The sequence below is a fragment of the Pelecanus crispus genome, chromosome 1 (genome assembly GCF_030463565.1).
Source record: "Pelecanus crispus isolate bPelCri1 chromosome 1, bPelCri1.pri, whole genome shotgun sequence".
In the NCBI taxonomy this organism is placed as follows: Eukaryota; Metazoa; Chordata; class Aves; order Pelecaniformes; family Pelecanidae; genus Pelecanus; species Pelecanus crispus.
The window spans coordinates 45,412,992-45,436,949 of NC_134643.1; the positions used below are offsets into that span (position 1 = coordinate 45,412,992).

General features: G+C 39.5%; 1 protein-coding gene across 1 annotated transcript in view; it reads right to left on the reverse strand.

Annotated features, from left to right (window-relative positions):
• PAWR (pro-apoptotic WT1 regulator) overlaps positions 1–23,958 on the reverse strand; it is an 86,060-nt gene that overhangs the window by 23,370 nt on the left and 38,732 nt on the right. Inside the window, exon 2 of the mRNA XM_075727557.1 lies at positions 19,256–19,384. Within this exon, the coding sequence (XP_075583672.1) occupies positions 19,256–19,384 (129 nt within the window). The remainder of the gene's footprint in view (positions 1–19,255; positions 19,385–23,958) is intronic.

The window sequence follows — 23,958 nt, forward strand, 5'->3', positions numbered from 1 at the left end:
TTAAGGTGATGATGCAAGCACCAGGGAAATACTATTTATCTTTGTTCTCATGTTATGAAATTTATTTTGTGTGTGTTATTTATCCAAAAGTTGCTGGGAACAGGAAAATATGCAGTTATACTATAAACAGCATTATGTGTCTATTAATCAAAAATGAATCTAAGCTTTCAAACTATTCAAAAGCTCTTAAAATGAGGTAAACGTCTTATAATTTCAGGTCTTGTCTCTTCCACCACTTTTGGAGAAGAGAAGGTTGGCAGAAAATGAAGAATGGGAAGGAGAAAGGAGGAAGATTCCTGTTCTGCAAAGAATTAACCTAAAAGCAGATAATTAGGCATGTATATAAATACTAATTTACAAATCTTCCTTATATTCTTTAGTATTTTTAAACTTTGAGTTTTAACTCATGTTTAAAATATCTAGTAATTACTATAAATTATTAGTAAATTATAAAATTATCTAGTAATTACTATAAAATTCAATGATTCATCAAAATAACTGTTTATGAGCAATGAAGAGATCAGTTTATTTGAATGTCTCCCTTTAAATAAAGGTATTCTCTTTACTGCCTGTGGAAATCCTGAATGGAAAAGCAATCAATTCAAAATACAGCTTTAAAATTACTTTTACTTCTTGCACATGATCTCTGGCAGCTTGCATTGCTTTTTAACAGTGTATACTGCTGCTAATAAATTATATAATCAAGTAGTCTTGCTCTTGCTCCATCTCAAGTGGGAGTTCAAGAACACTGCAGACTGACATACGCCAGCATTGCTCCAGAAAACTGGTCATGCTCCCTTTTCCTCATGTCTACAAAAGTGTTTGTGCAGCCACGTATTAATGCATAACAGGATGTGATCTAAGTGAAAATAACCAAGGAAAAAGCAAAGATTCATCTCATTCTACATAAGCTCCTTCATGTGATTCACCACACAGCCTAACACACACACACACCTGCTGCACAAGAGAAGGAAAATGTGTAAGGGCAGAAAAGGCAGCTGAGACTACTTCCACTAATGAAACCATTTACTGCCAGTTAAACTTCTGTCAAACTAGGATGTAAGCAACTTTGCTAACTCCCCTCTCTGCGCCTGGCTCATCTTGGTACTTCATCTGGCCAATACAGAGACATAAACAAGCTGGTCATCAGGCTTTAAATAAATAAGAGTTGTCTGTGTTTACAAGTGTCTGACAAAGATTTCCAGATGTTAAACCAACCCCACTATTATAAATCCACTAGTTAAAGTGCACTAACAAACACTGATTTTAAACATGTACAAACTCTGGAGTCAGCTGGACTATGAAAATGGTTCACTGGAATCCCCTGAAAGACTACTTAAAAGTTTCGCAAATGAGTAAAGCAAATTGCCTGGATCAAATCAGGCTGCTAGGGTACACTGGTATATACACTGGCATGTAGAATACGTGCAGTATTTTTTGAATTTGACTATACACTGGTGTAAATTATAACTACATAATGATATTCCTGTAACATGCAAGGTTAAATTTTGACTGAAATTAGGCCATCAAAACAATTTATTTTTTCATATGTAATCCAAATATGGGCTTCCTACAAAGTTTCCTATATGTTCTTCAAGATGTGAGCAGATACAACTTCACTACATGGAGGAACGAGGTCTATTGCTGGGGTTTCTTGCCTTTTTACGTGTCAAGGAACAAGTAGATTCTACCTCCATCCAGCCAATCAAGTTAATTCCAATCTCCTTCATGAGTCACATCTTGATTAACTACATCTACTTTCTTCTTACATTCAGTACAACTTTACATTGCCATTTCCAAGGAAATGGCAGTTACCTATCTTCTGCAATGCAGACAAAATTTCATTCAGATATTAAAGTGAGATAACATTTGAATGCTTGACAACTGAAAGGCTTTGAAATTCGCCAAGAGAAAAGCATCTCTCAGGAGCCACAGAGTCATGGAGGCACCATTTACCTTCCATTCCTGATTATAAACCATTTGAAAATTTCTAGAGATGCTTTTCATGGAATGTAACACCAATTCAACCTTGGATGGAAATGCTTTTACTGCTGGTGGGCAGGGTGTGGAAATCTCCACTGCAACCATTCTTTCCAGAAGCACTCTAAGGTGCTTCCAAGCTTCTTAAAGCAGCAATTATATCACTCAACTGCTTGCACCCCTGGCAGCTGTGCACTTTCTAGGTCTCTACTTGGAGAAAATACTGGTACATACAAAACCATCCCAGGCTCCCTCCCCTGCCAAGATTTTACACCTATTTCCACGATTCATTATGTTTTATTTTTTCCTGGTGTGGATTTCCTAGAGATGACCTTAAACACTCTTTACTCACCCAATAAATCTCTTTTATAAGCAGTCATTCTAAAAATGAGCTTTTATTTCTAAAACTGTTAGGAAAGCATGAAGTTATCACCACCTATTAACCAGTTGCAAAATAAACTGAAAAAAGAACCTGGTAAGATTAAACAAAACCAAAAGCTGACCTACTGTTCTTAAATAGCCTGACAAAATTTTTTCTATTTTGATCTTCCTTTGATTTGTAATCTGTCAAGTTGGAACCAACTCATTTTAAAAGAGCCTTGTTTAATTTACATCCAACTGATCCTTTTAAAAAATGCCATAATGAATAACACATCACAGAATAAAACTTTGAGCAGGAAAAAGACATTCCTGTATTCTGGAGATTAAAATTCAGTTGTCAGAACTATTTTGATATGGTGGCACCCAGATACCTAGTTCCAGATCAGCAATACAGAACAACCTCTTCTGTGTGAAGCAGATGATGTAGACATGCAAGACCTAAAAAAATGTCCTAGGGGAAAAGGAAGATACAGTTTTTCTTTACCTGTGCTAAACAGAGGAAATTTAAGGTTAATATACCCTCTGGTCACGTATTTCTGAAATACCGTCTGATTGATTTAGGTAGCTATTTATAGAAGTGGAAAGGCAATGGCATTACAGTCTATACAAGGATGATGCTTTCTTTGAGAAGGAAGCCATTAGAGAAAATACAAAGGTAAGTTCAGTAAGTAAATTAATCTGTTAGAGCATCTGCCTATACTTTTTATGGAGAGAGAGACAGACCAACCAAACAGGAAGATCCAAAGAGAAGACACATCTTCAGATGCAGAGTAACCTCAAAATAAATTAGGACAGCATCACAAGTTACCAGTTCCCTAGACCGACTTTGAATTTCCCAGGCCCTTTCAGTGCAGCCCATATGAAATCCATACATCTCAAACAGGTTCCAGGCAGTCTCTTCTACCTCTCGACTATCCAGCCCTCTGGGGAGAAAAGCTATTCAGTTTCTTTTTCCAAAAGGGAAATCTGAAAACATGTCATTCTCTGTAATGTGTGTGTGTTTCTGGACTATGGATGAATGATTTCCCAGGTGAAAACACTGCAGTTCTCTTTACCTGACAGAGCAGAGCCTCAATGAAGTATGCGCATCCAAGATACACATGTGCAGACCCTGTTCATGTGCTGGTTTTGCTTTTCCAGAAATCAGGAACAATGAAGACAACCACGCAAAGAACGCCTCTTCCCAATATCTGCCAGGATCCAAGGGTACCTATGAGCTCTGGCTCAGCACCGGCCTTGTCTGGCTCCTGCAGAGTGACTCAAACGTTCTTACACGCAGCCTGCCTGGGCACCACACCCCGCAGACACAGGCATGCCCCTTTCTGAGCCCAGCCGAGTGGGAAGCATGGTTCAAAGGCGCTCGAGTGCCTTGAAGAAGTGCCAGCCAGGCTGCAGCATGGGCAGCAACATCGAAGTCTGCTGCACAGATGCTCATTCTATCCTGACCTACCGAAATATAGCTGCACCACGTTCCCAGAAGTATTCCGAAGTACACACGTTATCTGTCCCTAATTATTTCACAGGATAAAGTCCAGCTATTCCAACTATTCGTTACCTGTCCAATTGTGAAGAAAAAATCAAATATTTTGGTACACCGATTAAACTGTGCCACAACTTTAGGTCAGACTTACTTCATACCACATTAATATAATTCTAAAATCTTAACATAAGGTTTTTCATCTGCTCTTACATAATTCCATAGTTGCAAAGGTATGGCTGTTTTGTATGAAGAAAATTAGAATATGTAAGTTCATGGTGGTTCTCTGCCTAAAAATCAATATGAACTAAATCTAATGCCTAAACTTTTGGGCTACTTCCTGGCCAATATGGTTTACAAACCTATTTGTATTTTTATATAAACAAATGGAGGACTTTAAAGTTTATTAGTTCTTATAATCCACTAGTATCTCTTAATCAGCTTTAAAATTTAATAACACAGAATCACAGAATGGTTAAGGTTGGGAGGGACATTATATTACATACTTACATGTAAGTATTTTTATAAAATAGCTTCTCCTGTTAGATTGTAGCATATCGTTTTCTTGTTGATTGTCAGTCATGTGATTTAAGACTATAGCCTGTTTAGAATGTCCTAGGTTTCAAAATTATTACCTATAACTTGTAAAGCAAAATAAACCAAATTATTAATTACAGATGAAAATTTGCTCAGAAAAAGGAGACACCAACATGAGACAAAATGAAAGAAATACAGTGAAAATATTATTTCTACCTAGTGGATCAGCCTGTTTAGTGAGCTAAACCCCAAAGGAGTGGGGAAAAAGGGAAAAAAAAAACCCTGAACAAAACAGACTGGAAAAATTTCAGTCAGGGAAAAGTTAAGTGACCTTACTTCCGTTCACTCACTTAAGTGAACCTTGTTTTTTTACAGCCTCATCTACTACCTTTAATTAATATGTAATTAATAAGGACTTCAAACAAGAACTAACATAGACATGCTAAAACACCTGGGTGCTAGTGATATGCATTATTCCTGTGAAATGAAAGAAATTATGACTCATCTCCCTGTACATAGAGCCAGGAGGCCATGGAAAAACACTGCAAGAACATCTAGGGAATCAAATCGGACATCTAACAGGAAGGTAAGCATCCTCAATTCCTACTTACAAAGAAATCTATCAAGGACATTAGGCACCAGAAAAAAAATTAAAGAAATACCTGCAGGTAAAATGAGCAACTCCCAGGGAAGTCGAGTGTCATCAAGAAGAAAACAGCCCCCAAAAATAAGGAAACCAGAAATACTCACTAAAATATATGAACAGAGTTTTTTGTGTATTCATTATTCTCCACTTTTATACCCAAGCAATATTCAACACCAATGAGCCAGAACAAGAGTTCAGGACAAGCAGTTAGGCACTCAGCACAAAAGCTTCGAAGGAGCTGATTAGATCAGGCTGACAAAACCTGACTAGATCTCAGGTGACCCACTGACAGAGCGAAGCTGGAAAAATGATCAGAAAGACAGTTATTATATCCAACATACGACCTTCATGGATCAGTGCTGCAGAGCTGTAAATTGAAAACGTAGGCTTCCTAAAATTCCCTTAAAAGAAAGGGAACTTGGAAATACTTGCACAAAGCTCCCAAATTCAATGTGTCAGTCATACATTAAAAAAATAAAGAATCAACACCATTGCCAGAAACCTGAAGAACACCTCCAACACATAAGGAAAAAGTAAAGGATGGAAAACACATGACTTGATGCTGAAACAGGAGAGCATTTTGAAAAAGACAAGAGTTCAGATGGGCATAAACCTTAACGGCTCAGAAAAATTGACAGTAGTGTGAGGATTTTGAGTCACAGAAGAGCTACGTCACGATATGAAACCCACAGCAGAGACGACGATAGTGTTAACACAAACAGAATTTGCTGAAGTACTTTACGGCAAGTGTAACTATAAAATCCTGCACAGAGCTATGTGCATAGCCCCTTCAAAACACACCAGCCTGTGCCCAGACATATAAACAGACAAAACAGAAATTTCTAAAAATTATTTTTAATGGGATTTGTGTCACTCTTTACAGAGCATTGTAAGTTTTTCAACCCCACCCTAGAGAGCCGAGCTGCTTGTTGACTTGTCTACACGGTGGTTTGCACACTATGTACTAGAAACATAACTAGTGATAAAAGCAGCTTCTTCACTGGAACCAGTTTAAAACAGTGAACCCTCCTGCCCACCTCTACTAGGTGCTAGTTCCAAGAAAAGGAAAGAGAAGGCCTTGCTGGTGAGTTTACCAACAGAATGGGCCTGACAGCTTCCACTAACAAAGAGTAAGTGGAGGCAGACAAGCCAGAGACTACTCTATGGCTCCAAAGCCAAGTGACAGGGTCACCACATCCACAATCCAAAGTACCTGACTGTGGGTCTCCTCCACATCCCATGTGGTGTCCCTAAGAAATAATAATCTGTAGGTTCCCCCCAGTTAAAAGCATCTGAAATAATGTGAGGGCTGAACTACAGCCCAAAGCAGTGTTTTCACAGCATGAAACCTAGGTTTGTGTTGCACACCCCAGTGTGTTGAGTAAGGGCACGCAGCTGTTCCTGAGCTAGCAAAGGCTAGTAATGTCCTCGTAGCACTACACAGGCAGCCAAACCTGGTGCTGTGGTGTCCATACTACATGCAAGGACTGGTTCCCGGCACATTATTCCTCAAATAGTCCCCAGGTATGATACAGGAGAGCACTAGGTAGCATGAACCAAACCCATGCCAGAAAACCTTGCTAATAATTAAGCCATAGGCTCTATCAGCAGTGCAGTGGTTGAGCTCACACCCAAGTCTTACTCTTTCTAGCAGCACAAATTCAGTCAGACTGTCTCCACCAAACAACTCTCAACTTCATATTCCTCCTCCCTCCTAAACCATCAGATTAATTACACTAGACTACAAGGATGTGGAGAAGCAGGCTCCTCCTCCATCCTCACACCACTATGGAACTGGAATGTAGCTTCTAAATACCAAAGCGCATCTGAGTAACTACCACTATGTTATTCTCTAACTTGGTATAAATAACACATATGTATGATCCACATTATAAAAATGTTTGACAAATATTGCTGTGTACATTTCTGTAGAGCTGCGTAAGTTTTTGTTCATCTTTCTGCAAGAGTGAGTAAGCTTTCTCCCCTCTCCACCTTGGACAAACACATTCAGCAGGGATCCCCTTGGTCCATGCAGGTTCTTGCAGAACAATGTCCTCCTCCTCTATGCACACACCTCAAATACTTACAATTTCATTATCTAGACTTCAGACTTGTTCCTGTCATGAAAACAGTATTAAGTAAAATTCTGTCTCTATAATAGAATAGCAGAAAAGTGCAGGAATCGGGAGTATTACTGTATCTTACAGAAGCTTTTGGCATCAGCCAGGCTGTGTCATTTATTTGTACAAGCAGATATACTAGGAAGTCCTTCCTTTTTTCAATGAATTTGTATTTACCACAGGACTCTTCTTCCCACAGAAACCTCAGCTACAGTGTATCATTATACTCCATGGGATCACATTTTTTTCCCCCAAGAAATTAAGAGAAGACTGGGAGGAGATACCTGCTTAGACATCATCATTTTTGACAGCTGAACAGAATTTCCATATTGACTCTTTCAGAGATAAAACAATCTTTTCAAACCGGCATTCAGTTAGCTGAGATAAAAAGTGATGCCAGTCCAAAAAACGAAACCATGTGGGAAAGAAAATTAATTCCTTCACAAGGCCCCTGCTGACTGCTCAAAACAGCTGGGAATTTGAGAAACTGCTTCCTATTCCTTCTGGCTGTATAAAAGCTCCAAAAGGGCGTAACACCAGCTAATGCACCAGCTTATGCAATTCTGGAGCACAGCTTCAGGAACTCAACTGTGAAAGAAAGCAACAGTGCAACAATGAAACAAACACCTGCTCATAGAGGCTGACTACATAGAAGCAACATCTGTAGATAAGACAGAAGAAAAGTAAACAAAGAAAAAAAAACCTTAATGGAAGGATCACAACCAAACTTAAGAGATACTGCAAGAAAGAAATCATAATGTACACACTTCACTTCCCACTTGGTCAGCACAAGGATTTTAGAAGTACCTGAAGAGCAGGCTGTGCAACCCCTGCTGTTCCTAGGCACAACTGTGACTCTAAAGTAGGAGTAAGAAGCCTCCACACCGCCTTGCCTTCCCAGATCCAGGCTCGATTCAGTTTTAGTTTTCATGCAGGGCCTGTGATGAATAGTTGTACATGTGCATAGGCACACAAAACCAAGTATTCAATTATAAGAGACTTCATGAGTACATTTAACTTTATTTACTTGGAGTGAAATGCATTCCTGAAACAAAATTTTAAGCTTAAACCACTTATCCACTAAATTAAACTTTACTGAACACAGATGTTAGAAATGTTCATCATTTTGTATTTCTTTCTAAGAAAAGAAAAGTTTGCTTGTCAAAGGTAATCAAATTTATGCTGACAACGATCAGGCACTGAACACATATGATGCCTTCCACAAACAAACGGAAAGATTTCTCTTTTTGATCAGTTGTTATGAAGACAAATGTTGGTAACCATGCACTAGAATTTCTCTAAGAGAGCAGCAGTCAGACGACTCAAAGTCGGGATGCCCAACCTCCAGCCTCAAGGCTGCATGTTGCTGGCCAGAACAACTTCACCTGGCTCATAGCCAGTTTACAGCCACGCGCTTCCCCTTCAGTCTCACGTTAGTAACTGCTGGTTCTCAGCTTCCTGATTTCTTAGGGGCAAAGGGGACCGCGGTTTCCCTTGTAAGCGCTTTCTGAAAGCGGCAGTATTAGGCAGTGCACGCGCAATATAGCTGAATTGGATTTGCTGAGCACGTGCAGATCCTTTGGGAATGTAAAACCCACTGAACATGCATGGATCAGCAGCACTACACCCAGGCACACATATACTAGATTTGCTCACATGAAAGGAGAGGAGGATGATTTTGGCAGAGAAACCTATGCTGCTACAACAATGTATATTAGCATAGCCCATTCAGCTAAGAAATCCAGGGTGACTGTTTCAAAACAGTTTCTATTTAAAAAACAAACAAACAAAAAAACCACACACACAATTCAACTAAAAATTGGGAATCTCGTTTTTGCAAAACAATTCATTCAGTGTCTTTAAAGCCTCCAGTCATACAGGACGACCGCCATGCAACATTGTTACTCAAACTCAGAGAAGTTAGCTTGAGGATTAATTAAAAAGTTACTAACATGGGGTGGGGTTTCTTTTTCCAGTCTCCAATAATACAGACAAAAAGCATTTAAAGAAAATGAAGACTGCAAAAGTCAACCAGTTCAGAATGTTGTTGACTTGCGCGACTTTCATTCAAATTCTTACAACTACATGCATCGTGATACTGCCTTTCCTGACATCGTCACACGATGTATTTTTCGACAAGATCTCTTACATGGAACACAAAGAAGAGTACTCAGTGAGTAGCATTCAGTATTTTATGTTTGCTTGTTTTTCAGAAAGGGGCCACCATGCCTTATTTACTGCTATTCACATATTCAAACTGCCCTGAATACATGCCCATATTGCTAGAAACTATTTGAGTGATGGCCTGATCATATGCAAACATGGAAAGTGTTCCTGTTTTCCTTATACAGATCGCAGGAATAATCTGGGTCTCCCAAGCCAGGTCAAGCATGGAAGTTAAACATTTGAAGCACGTGGTTCATGTCATGAGCTCCACGGTGCAGCAAACTCCCTGCAACTGATGTTGCTTACTTTAAAAATACTGTACACAAGACCTACTTTAGATGCAAATATATTTATTGAATTTGAAAAAACTTTTTAACCCCTTTTTATGGGATCCTTTTTAGACATACAATAAAATTTCCCCATGAGCCTTTCTGTTGCATTTGCTATTATTGCTTAAGTGCTTTGTGAATACTGACAACTGTTTTCACACCACCTCTGTGAGATGGATCATGTTAATCAGCAAATAGAAAACCCAAGATCAGTATTATCTGGTAACTTCACCATCACATATCCGAGTCTTACTATCTGATTTTGCAGAATTACATACAACTTCATACCCTCAAACACAGCTCCTCCTAATTTACCTATTTCTGTAGTCACATTTTATTTACTTTCTTTTTAAAACAATACCAATATTATAATCACATTATGTAAAATAATACCTGGCCTAACATCTGAAGAAATATAGCATAAAAAAATAAAACATGTCTTAATACATTTAGGCATGCCCTGTACCAGAACTGAATTTTTTCTATGGACAGAAATTAACACAGAGACATCATGACAATAGACTAATAAAAGATTAATTATTACTCTTGAATGCATGCACATAGCTCTTCTTTGCAAGAGCTACATGAAACCTAGATGCAAAAGATCTTTGAAAAGTTGTGGTCAGGTACGAATAGATATGCATATCATTACCACACACCTTGGATAATTAAAGTAATTGCAAAATGATGCCGTATGACATTACACTGCTGTGCAAAATAAAAAGCCAGGAAATGCAAAATAGACAAGTATAAACCAGAATATGAGAGGAGAAGCTTATTTGGCAGCATATTCTTGGCATAAGATTCAAGTACAAGACTCTGGGGAAGCTTGTGTCAAGCAGGTTTTAGGCTCTGTTTCCTAATGGAGATGCACATAATACTTCAGTTCCCTGCTTTCTTTGCAGTTTGTCACACAGGTAAGAAGTCACCAGAGACTTTTACTCCCTAACTTCATTTTATTTACTGCTTTCACTATAGCTTACAAGGTGCCTCCATTAAACATTTACAGCTTTGTAACACCGGTGTACATCACTGTTTCACAAAATTTCAACATGTTGGGTCACACCTACAGTAAAGGATGGTGTTTAAGCAATGAGAATTGCTTCTGTGGGAATATCTTTGAACCACATTCCTTTTAGAAATTGCCTGCAATGTTCTGCTGAAACATTAAGCTTTTTTAGAACAAAAGGTTAAAAAAGATCAGATGTGGTTTTCCTTCAATTTTCATAGCCTCTTGGATGACTTACAACTAAATGCACAAGTCATAACTAAATGGTCATGATAATAAATCAAGTGCAGATGACTTCACCAGCCATCTAACCTGTTCACTACTGAAGTTAACAACGATGAACCCAATCTGCTGTGGTACAATTTTATAATTATACCATTAGATGAATGCTGATTATGTAGATGTTTCATCCTATCCTCACCTCCAGTCAACTAGAAGGATTCTTTCACAGGTACTGGGTAATTTCTACACTAAACAGAATGATTATCCAAGCATCTATCACAAGCTAATCTCTTGCAGAGAACAAAAACCTGCATTGCTGCTACAGAGAGGAGTGAGAGCAATCCAAGTCATGGCAATACTACTGTGTATGCAAGTCAGTGTTGCGAGTTGAAAATTAGAGCAACTTGTCCTTTTGTGGTCTTGGATTAACAGCTCCACAGGAATTCAGTACTAGGGTCAAGCTTTAGCCTGCCTACTAATGCAAATAATTTGAATTTATTTCAAGAATACAATACAACATATAGTATAAAGAGCAAGAAATTAAGTGTCATTTTTTTGTTTAGCAAATCTGTCTAGTGTTGTTGACCGTGATTCATGTGGATGTTTAACTGTCAAACATATCTTACAAAGTTGTATCTTGTATAAAATAATTTGGTAAGACTCAACGTCTTAAAATTTCTCGAATTTCTTGTTGCTGCACAATCTAAGAGCATACAGAGACTCCAAGAAATGCCCATTACAATTGCATACACAAAACAAATTAATGGTTGGAACAAGATGATCGCAATTTCTAACCAGAGTGCAAGGGTCTTGAATGAGGTCCTGGGCTTCACAGCAGTATATAATACGCAATCAGGTACAGCAAAAGAGTTGGTGTGGCTTAACAAAAAGACTGAGTCATGTCTCCCACTGGGGTCCCAGGCTTCAGAACGCTTGAGAAGCAAAATTCCCCTACCAGTTTCACGCCAGCAATACAAATCCAAAAGCAGGTTTCTAGCAGGTGACCACAGAGAGATCTTCAGCAGTCATTCCAGACACAAAAGGTTTTGGTAACTGTGATAGTTATGATCTGCGCTTTCTCAACTTGGAATTAAGAAATACGCTGGACAAATTTTGCTACTGTGTGATAACAATAAAGATCAGCATTCCCTTTTTACAGCAGCATACTCTAAATCATTCTCATTTTTATAAATTATTACCTTTCACTTGAAGGATACAGAGTATTTATTTCACAAAAATTGAACCTCGTTATCTAAGTGACTGAGAGCTGCTGCTTTTCATGCTCACAGGCACAAAAATTGCTATCTCGCACTCCCTTTAATTGATCCCTATTGCCAAGTTATGTTAGTAGCAAAAAATCATTCTGACATGCTTGATCCAAGTTTGCCAGGGAGAGGAAAGGATTCAGCCCATCTAATTTTAGATGCCTACATCTGATCTAATGAGACCCCTTCTGTCATCGGTGGGGAGAAAACCACACATCTAGAACACAGTAAACCCTATCCCCATGCCAAAGTCAAAAATAGCTCTGAAGATCTCAAATACCTTGCCGTTTCTTGGTGCTTTTGCCAACAATATATATTTACTGAACTATTCCCATATCTTACACTTAAATGTCAAACTGTTCAGAGCTGATGAAATTTTTTGCAGTGTGTTCATACACTGCACAGCACAACAACTAGCCTTCACAGACATTACAACATTTGAAATAAAAACACAAGCAGAAAGGAACCAAAGATAACACAAAGCAAAGGATTTCAAACTTCTTCCAAGGTATTGAGAATGACAGTTCTGTGCGATTATGGCATAATTTCCAGAAAAACCACCAGTTGTGATTTGAAGGTTTTAAGGGATGGAGGACCTACACGTGTGTCCCACTGCAAGGCTTTATGTTGGCTTTGGACTAACCTTCTCAGCCTTCCCAATTTGCTCTCCAATTTTGCAAGAACACCACAAAGTAATACAGACGCCACAACATGCTATCATGCTCAGATAGACATAGGAGTTATGTTAACCCTACCGCCACAGGATTACACGAAGGGCAGCACATATTTGTGCATCTGCTCTCCTAAAATATTCCCCAAACAACTAAATTCCAAGAGGCAGGTGACCATGGTATCAGCACAACCTGAATGCTTTGATGCAAAGATTAAGGCCTTGCATATGGTGGGTTTTGGTGGGGTTTTTTTGGGCATTAGCACAGTAATAGCATTTTTCCACATTCTGGAACTCAGCAAGTCTAAGAGACTTAAAAATCATCAGTAAACTAATCATTTTTCCAGCCAAATAGTGTAGGTTTTTTGATGGAAGTTATCTTTATATTACGTACATACTAACACCTTCAATTAAGAAAGGAGAAGACGTTCATTACCCTGAACATAATACCATTTCTGTCCAGCTGCAAGACAGACATTGCTATCAACTAGTTTTACGCTATTTTTAATTTTACCATCTCTGCTAAGCAAGAACTAGATTTATATAATTGCCAGACTCCACTGATTCCTAGCTAAAGTACTAACTTTAGTAACTTTGAAGTAGTAACTTTAACTATGCTTGTCCTTAGCATTACAGATTTTTAGTTAATTTGTAAGACTTCTAAGCTTCATTACATGTAATTCATCACTCTCAATCTGCATCCCCGTACACATCAATGAGTAGTCCACAGTACTGTGACTCACAAGCTGAGAACCACTGAATTGCATTAAAAATAGGAGGAAAATTAAGCAAGGAAGTCAGAGCCAAATGTAACACTTGTGTCTGGGCGTGGATTAAGTGTTGATTCACCTGGTAAGGTGTGGCTTTCCACACCATCTTTTGCTAAAGTTAAGTAACAGTTCTGATTGTAATTGTTTTCCATGTTTATAATGTTGCCAGACAGATCATCTTCTACGTTTCCAATACAAAATAATTGAGAGGCCAATTTCAGCCTAATAGTTCTGCTTCAGGGAAAGTACTCTCAGGTCTGGTATATTTTTAGATCTATTAAACAAATCTCATATCTCTGTGTTTTGCATCAAGGATTTCAAATTCAGCCAGAGTTTCCAAAAACTGTACATTTTGCCCCTGTGAAGGAGAACAGCAACTTCTGACAATATTAAAATAAAACTGAAAGAGCAGGTTAAGGACTGGAAACAAAACATTGTTCAGCAACATATTTGTCCATCATAAATTAAGTCAATATTAACTGTTGTCTTTCCTATATAAAAGTCAGAGTAATTATATATTCACAGATTTCATAAAATGATAATAGAATGGACAAGCAAGTGAACATGTCTGTAACTACAGAAATGTATTTGTTCTGCTTAGTAGATAGAACTAGAATAAATATTGGTCAATGACAGCTAGAATCGACTGAATTCTTAGATCTAAAACAAACTCTACTTTTAAGAACAGAATTAGGTTTAACTGTTGCACAGAGGAGAAACAAAAGGAAACTAAGTCATCAAAGCTGAAATTAACACTGCTGTTAAATTCTGTTCAAATTGGGCAAGTTCTAAGCCTTCTCAAAAAGCGAGTTGACAGAGTCAGTAATAAACTGATTAAGTCTTAGCAGCTACAACTTTCCAAGGCTCCATCTGTTCTGTACATGTGCCATCCTGGGTCTTTGCCAGATCTGAGGACTGGGACTCTCTTCTGTATTGTCAGTGACAGGACACCCCTGCTGTGCTCTGTCAACAAAGTAGTAGTGCCTGTTTGAATATGGAGGTGACAAACTTGGAACTGTGTAAGATACAATTAATACAGACAGCCTGGTAAATGGAAACTGAGATTGCTGGTCAAGGAGAATAGAAAATATGGATGAAAAAACAGGGGCATGGGAATATAGCTAAAGCATTATGTAATAATACCACTAGGGGAAATGAAAAGTGACAACTTTCAGAATATTTGTTGAAGAAATGAAAACAGAGTGAACACAATAAGAAAGAGTCTAACAAACAACTTGGAAAAAGTATAAAAGCATTTCAGAATAAGGAATCCTGCCAAAGAATCTGCAAAGACAATAGATCAACTTTTAAGAGGCACACTCAGAGACAGTTTCTCTGAAGAAATATTTTTGTTGGTGTTCACCATGGAATAGCATGGTAAAGATCTCACATCAGAGTACTTCTTCATGGAAGACTCAAAGGGTCCGTTTCAAACAGAAGTGCTCGTAGAACTTAAAAAAAAAATTAACCAAACAAAACAAAAAGCTAATTGTCCCAATGAGAAGGTATTTACTCCTTGAGCTTTGAAGCAACTATTGATGTTACTGAAAAATGTAACAGCTAAACTACTCGAGATCATATATAATCTCTCACTTAAAACTGCCCTAGTACCAGTGGTTAGCATAATCACTATCTTTAAGCAGATTCTAGAGTAGACGAGAGAACTATAGACCAGCAAGCTTGCTATTTATACTGAAGAAAGCAGTGCTAGTAAGTCTAAACCAATTAGGGAATAAGTGAGTAAATACGATACAGTGTGGACGAGTCACCAGGGCTTTTGTAAAATAGTTACACTTCACAAATCTAATACAGCTTTTTAAGTGAAAAAATGTCTAGAAGAGCAAGTTGGTTGGCAGCCTACTCAGTTTCAAAAAGGCATTCCCGAAAGCCTCTTAAAGAAATTAAGCCACACTGCAATAAGAGCTAATGTCTTTCCATAATACATCACTGGTGAAAAGAGAGGAAATAATGGTGGGCCTTGATGGTCAGCTTTTGCAGTGGATGGAGTACCCAAAAGAGTTCCACGGGAACCTGTTCTGGGACCTGTGCTTTTCAATATATTCAGAAAGCAGATGTCCACAGATGCTAAGCAGAACAGAAAAGATGAGGGTCAACTGTGAAACCATGCAGGACTTCTTTGTTGGGAGTGGCTGGGTGGTGAAACACAGGACAAAAAGGTAAACATGCTTCTAAATTTACACACATCAGCCTCTGAGCTGGCTATTATCACTCACAGATAACCCCAAAATGTTAAGTTAGAGTATACACACACAAAGTAAACTCGGTGCTCAGCTGCAGACAAACACACAGACTATCAGGAATTGTCAGGAAAGAAACAAAGGACAAAACAGAAACCACCATTAAACCACTCTACAATTACATGCTGTACTGAACTCTTCAGTTCTGTTTCCTGATCCCAAATAAAAACATAGTTCAAACTGGAAAAAGTACAGAGTGAGTATCTCCTGTACAAGGAACAACTAAATAAAACAGAATTCTTCAGCCTAGAGAAGAGACAGCGGAGAGGGGCTGTGCTCCCCTGTGGCACTCAGTCACATAAAGAGGAAGCAGTTGTTCCCCATGTCTTCCACTGGGACACCTTGGTGAAATCACATGGAAACAGGTGGCAAATGACAGGTTCAACTTAAAACAAAAGGAGACTGTTCTTCACATTCCAGTTAACTAAGCTGTAGATGTCTTTGCCATAGGCTCTTCTGAATGTCAAATGCATCCATGAGCATACGAAAGACTGGGCAAAATTTTAGAAGGAAAGAGCATCCAGACCCACTGAATTCAGTGATGCCCCTTCTGGTTCATTCACTGGTGGTTTGAAAATTATCACTATGGGCTTGCTCTGTATATTTTTCTCCCTATGCATTTGTGATTACCTCTGTTAGAGGCAAGAGGCAGAGCTAGATGGAGTCTGTGTACAGCTGGGTTTGCACATGCTGTTAACAGAAGAGAAGGAGAAACAAGACCCGTGTGTCGTAAGACCAACCGGAGGGGAAATCGACCGGCCTGGCTGAATAGGGAGCTTTTGCGGGGACTCAGGGAAAAAAGGAGAGTCTACCGCCTTTGGCAGAAGGGGCGGGCAGCTCAGGAGGAGCACAGGGATCTTGTTAGGTCCTGCAGGGAGGAAATTAGAAAGGCAAAAGCCCAGCTAGAACTCAATCTGGCCAGTGCTGTAAAGGACAATAAAAAATGCTTTTATAAGTACATCAGCAATAAAAGGAGAGCCAAGGAGGATCTCCATTCTTTGCTGGATGTGGGGGGGAACATTGTCACCGAGGACAAGGAAAAGGCTGAAGTACTTAACGCCTTCTTTGCCTCTGTGTTCAACAGCCAGACTGGTCATCCCCAGGGTACTCAGGCCCTTGAGCAAGAGGATAGGGATAGGGACCAGAATGGAGCCCTCATAGTCCAGGAGGAAGCAGTTAATGACCTGCTATGCCACCTGGACGCTCACAAGTCTATGGGGCCGGATGGGATCCACCCGAGAGTACTGAGGGAGCTGGCAGAGGAGCTTGCCAAGCCACTTTCCATCATCTATCAACAGTCCTGGTTAACAGGGGAGGTCCCTGATGACTGGAGGCTTGCCAATGTGACGCCCATCTACAAGAAGGGCCGGAAGGAGGACCTGGGGAACTACAGGCCTGTCAGCCTGACCTCGGTGCCGGGGAAGATTATGGAGAGGTTCATCTTGAGCGAACTCCACAGGCAAGTACAGGTCAACCAGGGGATCAGGCCCAGCCAGCATGGGTTCACAAAAGGCAGGTCCTGCTTGACCAACCTGATCTCCTTCTATGACCTGGTGACCCGCCTGGTAGATGATGGAAAGGCTGTGGATGTCATCTACCTCGACTTTAGCAAAGCTTTTGACACCGTCTCGCATAATATCCTCCTCGGGAAGCTGGCAGCTCACGGCTTAGACAGGCATACTCTTTGCTGGGTAAAGAACTGGTTGGGTGGCCGAGCCCAGAGAGTAGTGATAAATGGTGTTAAGTCCAGTTGGCGGCCGGTCACGAGCGGTGTTCCCCAGGGCTCTGTTTTAGGGCCAGTCTTGTTTAATATCTTTATCAATGATCTGGATGAGGGGATCGAGTGCACCCTCAGTAAGTTTGCAGACGACACCAAATTGGGTGGGAGTGTCGATCTGCTCAAGGGTAGGATGGCCCTGCAGAGGGACCTGGACAGACTGGATCGATGGGCCGTGGCCAACTGTATGAGGTTCAACAAGGCCAAGTGCCGGGTCCTGCACTTGGGTCACAACAACCCCATGCAACGCTACAGGCTTGGGGAGGAGTGGCTGGAAAGCTGCCTGGCCGAAAAGGACCTGGGGGTGTTAGTAGATAGCCGGCTGAACATGAGCCAGCAGTGTGCCCAGGTGGCCAAGAAGGCCAACAGCATCCTGGCTTGTATCAGGAATGCTGTGGCCAGCAGGAGCAGGGAGGTGATTGTCCCCCTGTACTCGGCGCTGGTGAGGCCGCACCTGGAATACTGTGTCCAGTTTTGGGCCCCTCACTACAAGAAAGACATTGAGGTGCTGGAGCGTGTTCAGAGGCGGGCAACGAAGCTGGTGAAGGGTCTGGAGAACAAGTCTTATGAGGAGCGGCTGAGGGAACTGGGGTTGTTTAGCCTGGAAAAGAGGAGGCTGAGGGGAGACCTTATCGCTCTCTACAACTACCTGAAAGGAGGTTGTAGTGAGGTGGGTGTTGGTCTCTTCTCCCAAGTAGCTAGCGATAGGACAAGAGGAAATGGGCTTAAGCTGCGCCAGGGGAGGTTTAGACTGGAAATTAGGAAAAATTTCTTCACGGAAAGGGTGGTCAGGCATTGGAACAGGCTGCCCAGAGAGGTGGTGGAGTCACCATCCCTGGAGGCGTTTAAAAAACGGGTAGATGTGGCACTTCGGGATATGGTTTAGTCTGGTCTACCCTTGATTGGTTTAGTGTGGACTTGGTAGTGTAGGTTAATGGTTGGACTGGATGATCTTAAAGGTCTTTTCCAACCTAGATGATTCTATGATTCTATGATTCTATGATTCTAAGACTGGCTAAAGGGACTAAGGGCATGAAAGGACAGAGACAGAGCATGTGGCACAAGTAGTATAGTATGCAGGAGCGGTGTACAGCGCATAATTGGCAAGGTTTTGATGGGGGGAAGGCTGCAGGACTGAGTGTAACCTTCAGTGAGGTGACTAGAGAACAAAAAAAGGGGAGAAGAGATTCCACAGAGGGCAAGGCGTGTTTTCCCTAAGTGTGTGTGCTTGTTTCAATACCAGAATCAGTAATTAGAAGTTTGTTAACTGACAATAAATTAAATTGGGAAATTGGGTCCCGATTGGAAAAGTTTACCTCCAATTAATTGAATTTTCTACAACTACAAGTATTTTTCACTCGAATCTCCAGGATTCTCTTCCTCTTATCAAATGAGTGTTTGATGGACAACAATACCTTTACCTTCAAATCCCAGAAAGAAGGGATTCTGTTCTCTGAAACTGGTCTCAGTAGTGTTGAGTTTGCGGAATGGAACCTCATACTCTGTTTTTGGTAATATGACAACTCCTGAATTTCACATTTGTTTCTATATAGGGTATAATCTACTGTTAAATAGGATTACAAAGAAGAAGATAGCGTGAGTTTAAAACCCAAGTAAAATATCCGAACGAGCAAGTGTAAGATCTCACCTGTAGTAAGTATGAGCCAGGGGTATCTGCACTGGAACTCTCATTTTGTATCGTATTCTGTTGGGTAATAGCATCCTCCTTCTTTCGCTCCTTCTGCCCTGCTTCATCATCTTCGTATTCATCAAGGCTCTAAAACCAAAAATTTTCAGTTACAAGACAGTCTTTCTATGTTGCTTCACATGCTTCCCATATTTCATAAAATTCATGCATCAGTGAATTTTTTCAAAGATTAATTTTACATTTCAGAAAAGTTTAATTAAATGCTTAATTTTTTTTCCCTTTTCATGGATATTGGTATCTCCAATACAAGAATAAAGTTTGACAACTAACTGCTTTTTCTTAATCACAAAAAAAAAGAAATAATCAAATCAAGATCCACCCTGACAAAGCCCCAGGTAATGTTATCAGAGTTCAGTGTTAATCTAGCTGTGAGCAAGGGCATGGACTATACCTGACATCCCTTCCATTTGAATGGCTTTACAATCCTGTTTGTCATAAGCAATAATTTTACCTCTACATAAGAGATTTTGAAGAAGCACAGAAAAGGGAAAAAATGGTTAATTGTACTCTTCAGTCAATAGCTGATTTCTTTTTTTTACACTTCGGCTGAAACTGAAGTGTCAGAGTGAATCACCCATCTTGGTTGTGCCCTCCTTGGTTTTGTCTTTGAAAATTTTCTATTAAAAATTAGTCATTTTTAAATTAGTTGGGCAGTCTTAATTACTAACAATTTACACTAACAGGTAACATTTTGGTTCTTCATCACAAATGTTTCATACTAGATTTACTGAAATACTTGATTCAAAAGCATTAAGTTTCTAAAGCCCTGGCTGCTGACAGGTGAGAGACAGGAAAATAATTTTTAAAAAAAAAGTCAGTAACACTGCCTCTGTTCTGGCTCAAAGCCACACTGAGGCCAGGGTAGAAATGTGAGGACTCAACCAGCTTTGGACTAAGTCAGCTATGTCTACATTGGTCTATTAGTTTATCATGTACAAATTTACATAAAGAAAAAAAACCCACAATCTCATGTTTAGAAGACCAACCAGAAGAGACGTGAAGCTCCAAAAAAACCTGACCATAACATCACAAGCTGTTTGCCAGCACTCTGCATTAAAATAAGAGGTGAGACCTAGTTACAAAAACGCAGGGAACTAACCATTCTAAGGTATCAGAAAAACCTTCTACGTGGATGTGCAACAGCTTGAGAAACAGAGAACAGGGCTACAAGAGAATAAAGATGAACGTCAAACTACTTCAGTGGAAGTTTCTAACACACAAAAACCAAAATCACTATTCTGAGGCTTAGATACTGATGACCTCTGACATCATCTTATCCAAAGGACACAAAATTAGTCAAAAGCATATAAGCATGAGAATGCTGGAGTGTAGTATTTTTAAAAAAGGAAACCAGTGTTATTTACTAGCTCAAAATTGTATTACCATATAAAAAAATAACTTTGGCTGCTCCAAAGCAAACACTATGGCCATAGAAGTGCTAGAAAACTAACAAACTAGAAAGGTATATGTTTCCAAAAATGAACATAATAAAGTAAACGTAAGTGAACCTGAATAAAGGCCATTTAAATTCTCTACAGTAGCACTCATGGCAGAATCCTAATGCAATTTCACCAGTCTACTTCTAACCAACATTTTAATGCAAGTGATGTAGACCTGTCTACTTCTATCACTAAGAAAAGGCATACTTGAAAGATTATTACAGCTGAATCATTATACATTCAAAACCACTTTCAATAGGTGGTCTTTTCAAATAAAATAATTATACATAAAAATATTTAATTTGGTTCTTAGGTCCTTTTTTAACAGAGCATTTAAAAAACACTGTCACGGCATATTCTAGGAGGTAATCTTTAAATCAACATCCTCTACCTTTTATAAACTGTAAAGCTCAAAAATTTTGGTAACAAATTTAAGTCTGTATCGTAATAATCCATCCTGAAGTGACAGAAGAAGAAATAATGAGCCGCTACTGCAACAAGAAATGGAGCGATCTTCAGCTCTCACAAAACCAGTCTTGTTCAGAAAGAACTACAAGGCTCTTAGAAGGTCTCACATAAATTAACTCATGTCATGCAGATGAAGAATGATACCGTGTTAGAAAAAGAGGAATACTTCTGGATTGTTCTTCTGGCCTCCAAGTTGTTCATGTAAGAGAATGAAGATCCCAGGTAAACTCAAAGGAAAGACATAGTTTGATATGAGTTTGGAAGAGCAGCCTCTAATAAGTGTAGGAGAAAACTGACTGGAGACAGAAGAGACCAGTAACGCTCACATACCTCAAAAAAGCTTTGCATTTTCAAGGAACAACATTCTTTTAAGGACAGCATAAAGCTCAAATTACAGTACTGTAGGTAAAAAAAACCCCGAAAAGTCTTTGTAGCAACTAAGAGACAAGTGCTGCTTTCTTCACAAATTCTCTCCTTCTTCAGATATATGCTTCTCATAAGCTTTCCAGGGACCACTAGCATTCCACAGAAATATTTTTCTCTGAATACAATTACATCTGTGAGGAAGAATGTTCTTCTCTCTTCCGATATAAGATCACCTGCTATTAACTATTCTCTTAGCAGTTTTGGACAGGAACAAAATGTCATTGTCTGATACGAAAATTCCAGCCACAAAATTTTAAACTAAGCATTTTCAGTCAGGATTTGCCAGCGATGTCCATTCCCACCCTTTCCCTTCTTCTCAGGAAAGTCCAAGATCACAAAAGACTGCTAATCAGTACCACCAAAAGGTATGAAACTGCCCCCCCCCGCCCCCCCAATAATTCATACTTCCAAAATTGAAGGCTTTCTTCCCAAACACGGAAGAGTTACCAACAGTTTATGTAAACCTAATTTGGAGCACACAACCTGCTTTGAAGGCTACTGGGGCTTGCTCCCACTCCAGTTCCCTTTACTGGAGCAGACCCTGAGCCAGCTGGGGCCATCACAAGTTTGAGTGGTGAGAACCACAGAAGTGGGGTTTTATTACTTGTTACAGGTGAGGCAGAAGAGTCATGGACAGGCTGATCGTGACCATTTGCAGCCAATGCAGCACATTTGGCTACGGTTGCCAATGCCTTCCTACCCTAAAGCAGATTACCAGTAATTGTCAAGGACCTTCTGTGGTTTCCCAAACACAAAGGTTACATTCCCCTTCCAAACATACAGACTCACACATGCCCGCACAGTAATTTAAACAATGTCCATGAAGTGCCTGCTGAGCACAAGTCAACATAATATCAACTATGGAATTTTAACATTTTACTGCTTTTTACTAAAGTTAGTAAGTTTTGTTGCAATAACCACTAGCCTTAATAAGGAAATCCATTTGGTTTGACTCATGATGAAATAAGCTCTCTTATGCAAAATAATACTTTATATTCCATATTCTGCTTATGCACTTCTCCATCAGCTTCAGTTAGATTGCTAATCGTAATACTATTTATATTCTAGGCTAACTTTTAGACTAATAAAAATCAATGAAAGCCAAGTTTCAGTTGAGATATTAATAATTATTGAAAAATTAAAAATGTACAAAGTGTTGTAACACACTTTAGAAACCATTTTTGTTCAAACTGCCCCGCAGCTGAAACTGCCTCAGCCCACAGGACATTTCAGTTAGATAGATTACTGCATTGCTCACATTGCAGGCTTCTCTCAAATACTCCACTTTGCTTTAGAAACTAGTTTCACATCATTGAAAAAGACATAAATACAGTAATTATTTTCTCTGTCAGCACAGCAGAGAAATGGACTTGTAAGCACCAAGGTGCAATTCTGGCCCATTATATAATTCTCTGTCCATTCCCTTCCCCCTACTTTTTTATTTTGCTGCTAGGCACATACCATTTCAGATTCTTATTTTCCATTATAATCATCTGAGTTTTGTACAGCAGATATTCAATGTGACATTCCCACATCTGATCCTAATATAAGGAATCCACAGAAATTCTTTAGGTTTTCTAGCATTTCAGTACATGTTTGAAGCTGTAGTATAAACATTTTTCTGTAAACCTCTAGTATGGAAAATACAAGCAGAATAAGATGCTTTCAAAAGAATCAGACCGATGAAGGAAACAGCCACAAAGATATCCCGCATTCCAGTGCACCACCAGCCTGCAGTTTAAGGAAACATTGTACAAAGAACATTTCTAATGATTCACTGGTTTGCTTCCTATAAACATTTGTGCATTGCTAAGAACAAACAAAAACTGGGGAGGGACTGTCTTCTCCATGAAAACAAGCGGTATTCCTACATGCAAAAGATGAGCGCACACAAGCTGCTCTGGCCATAAGAAATGGTGCTGAGGCAAAATGTCACTACCCCCATCTCCCTTCCTGCACCAACCTTACTTTGCCTTGCAGTTCTGCTGGCTGAGCACATATCTAAGAGCTTCCCAGCTCATTTCACAAAAGGTCAGTCAGGTTAGTTTCAGCAGTTTTAATTAGCCCAGCTGATTTTGCCTGAACCAGATGCAAGTCCATTCAAACTATTTATTTTGCAGAACTCCATGGATGGCTGCGCTACATCAGCTTTTTCAAAATGATGAGCACTTGAGATAATATCATATTTAACCAGTACAGCAAGATGTGCAAGCAGATACATACCCTCAGTAAAACCTTGTGTTCAACTTCACATTGGGCAACAAATAGAATCTCTACAACACAAGCACCATCAGGCATCTTGACTTTCTT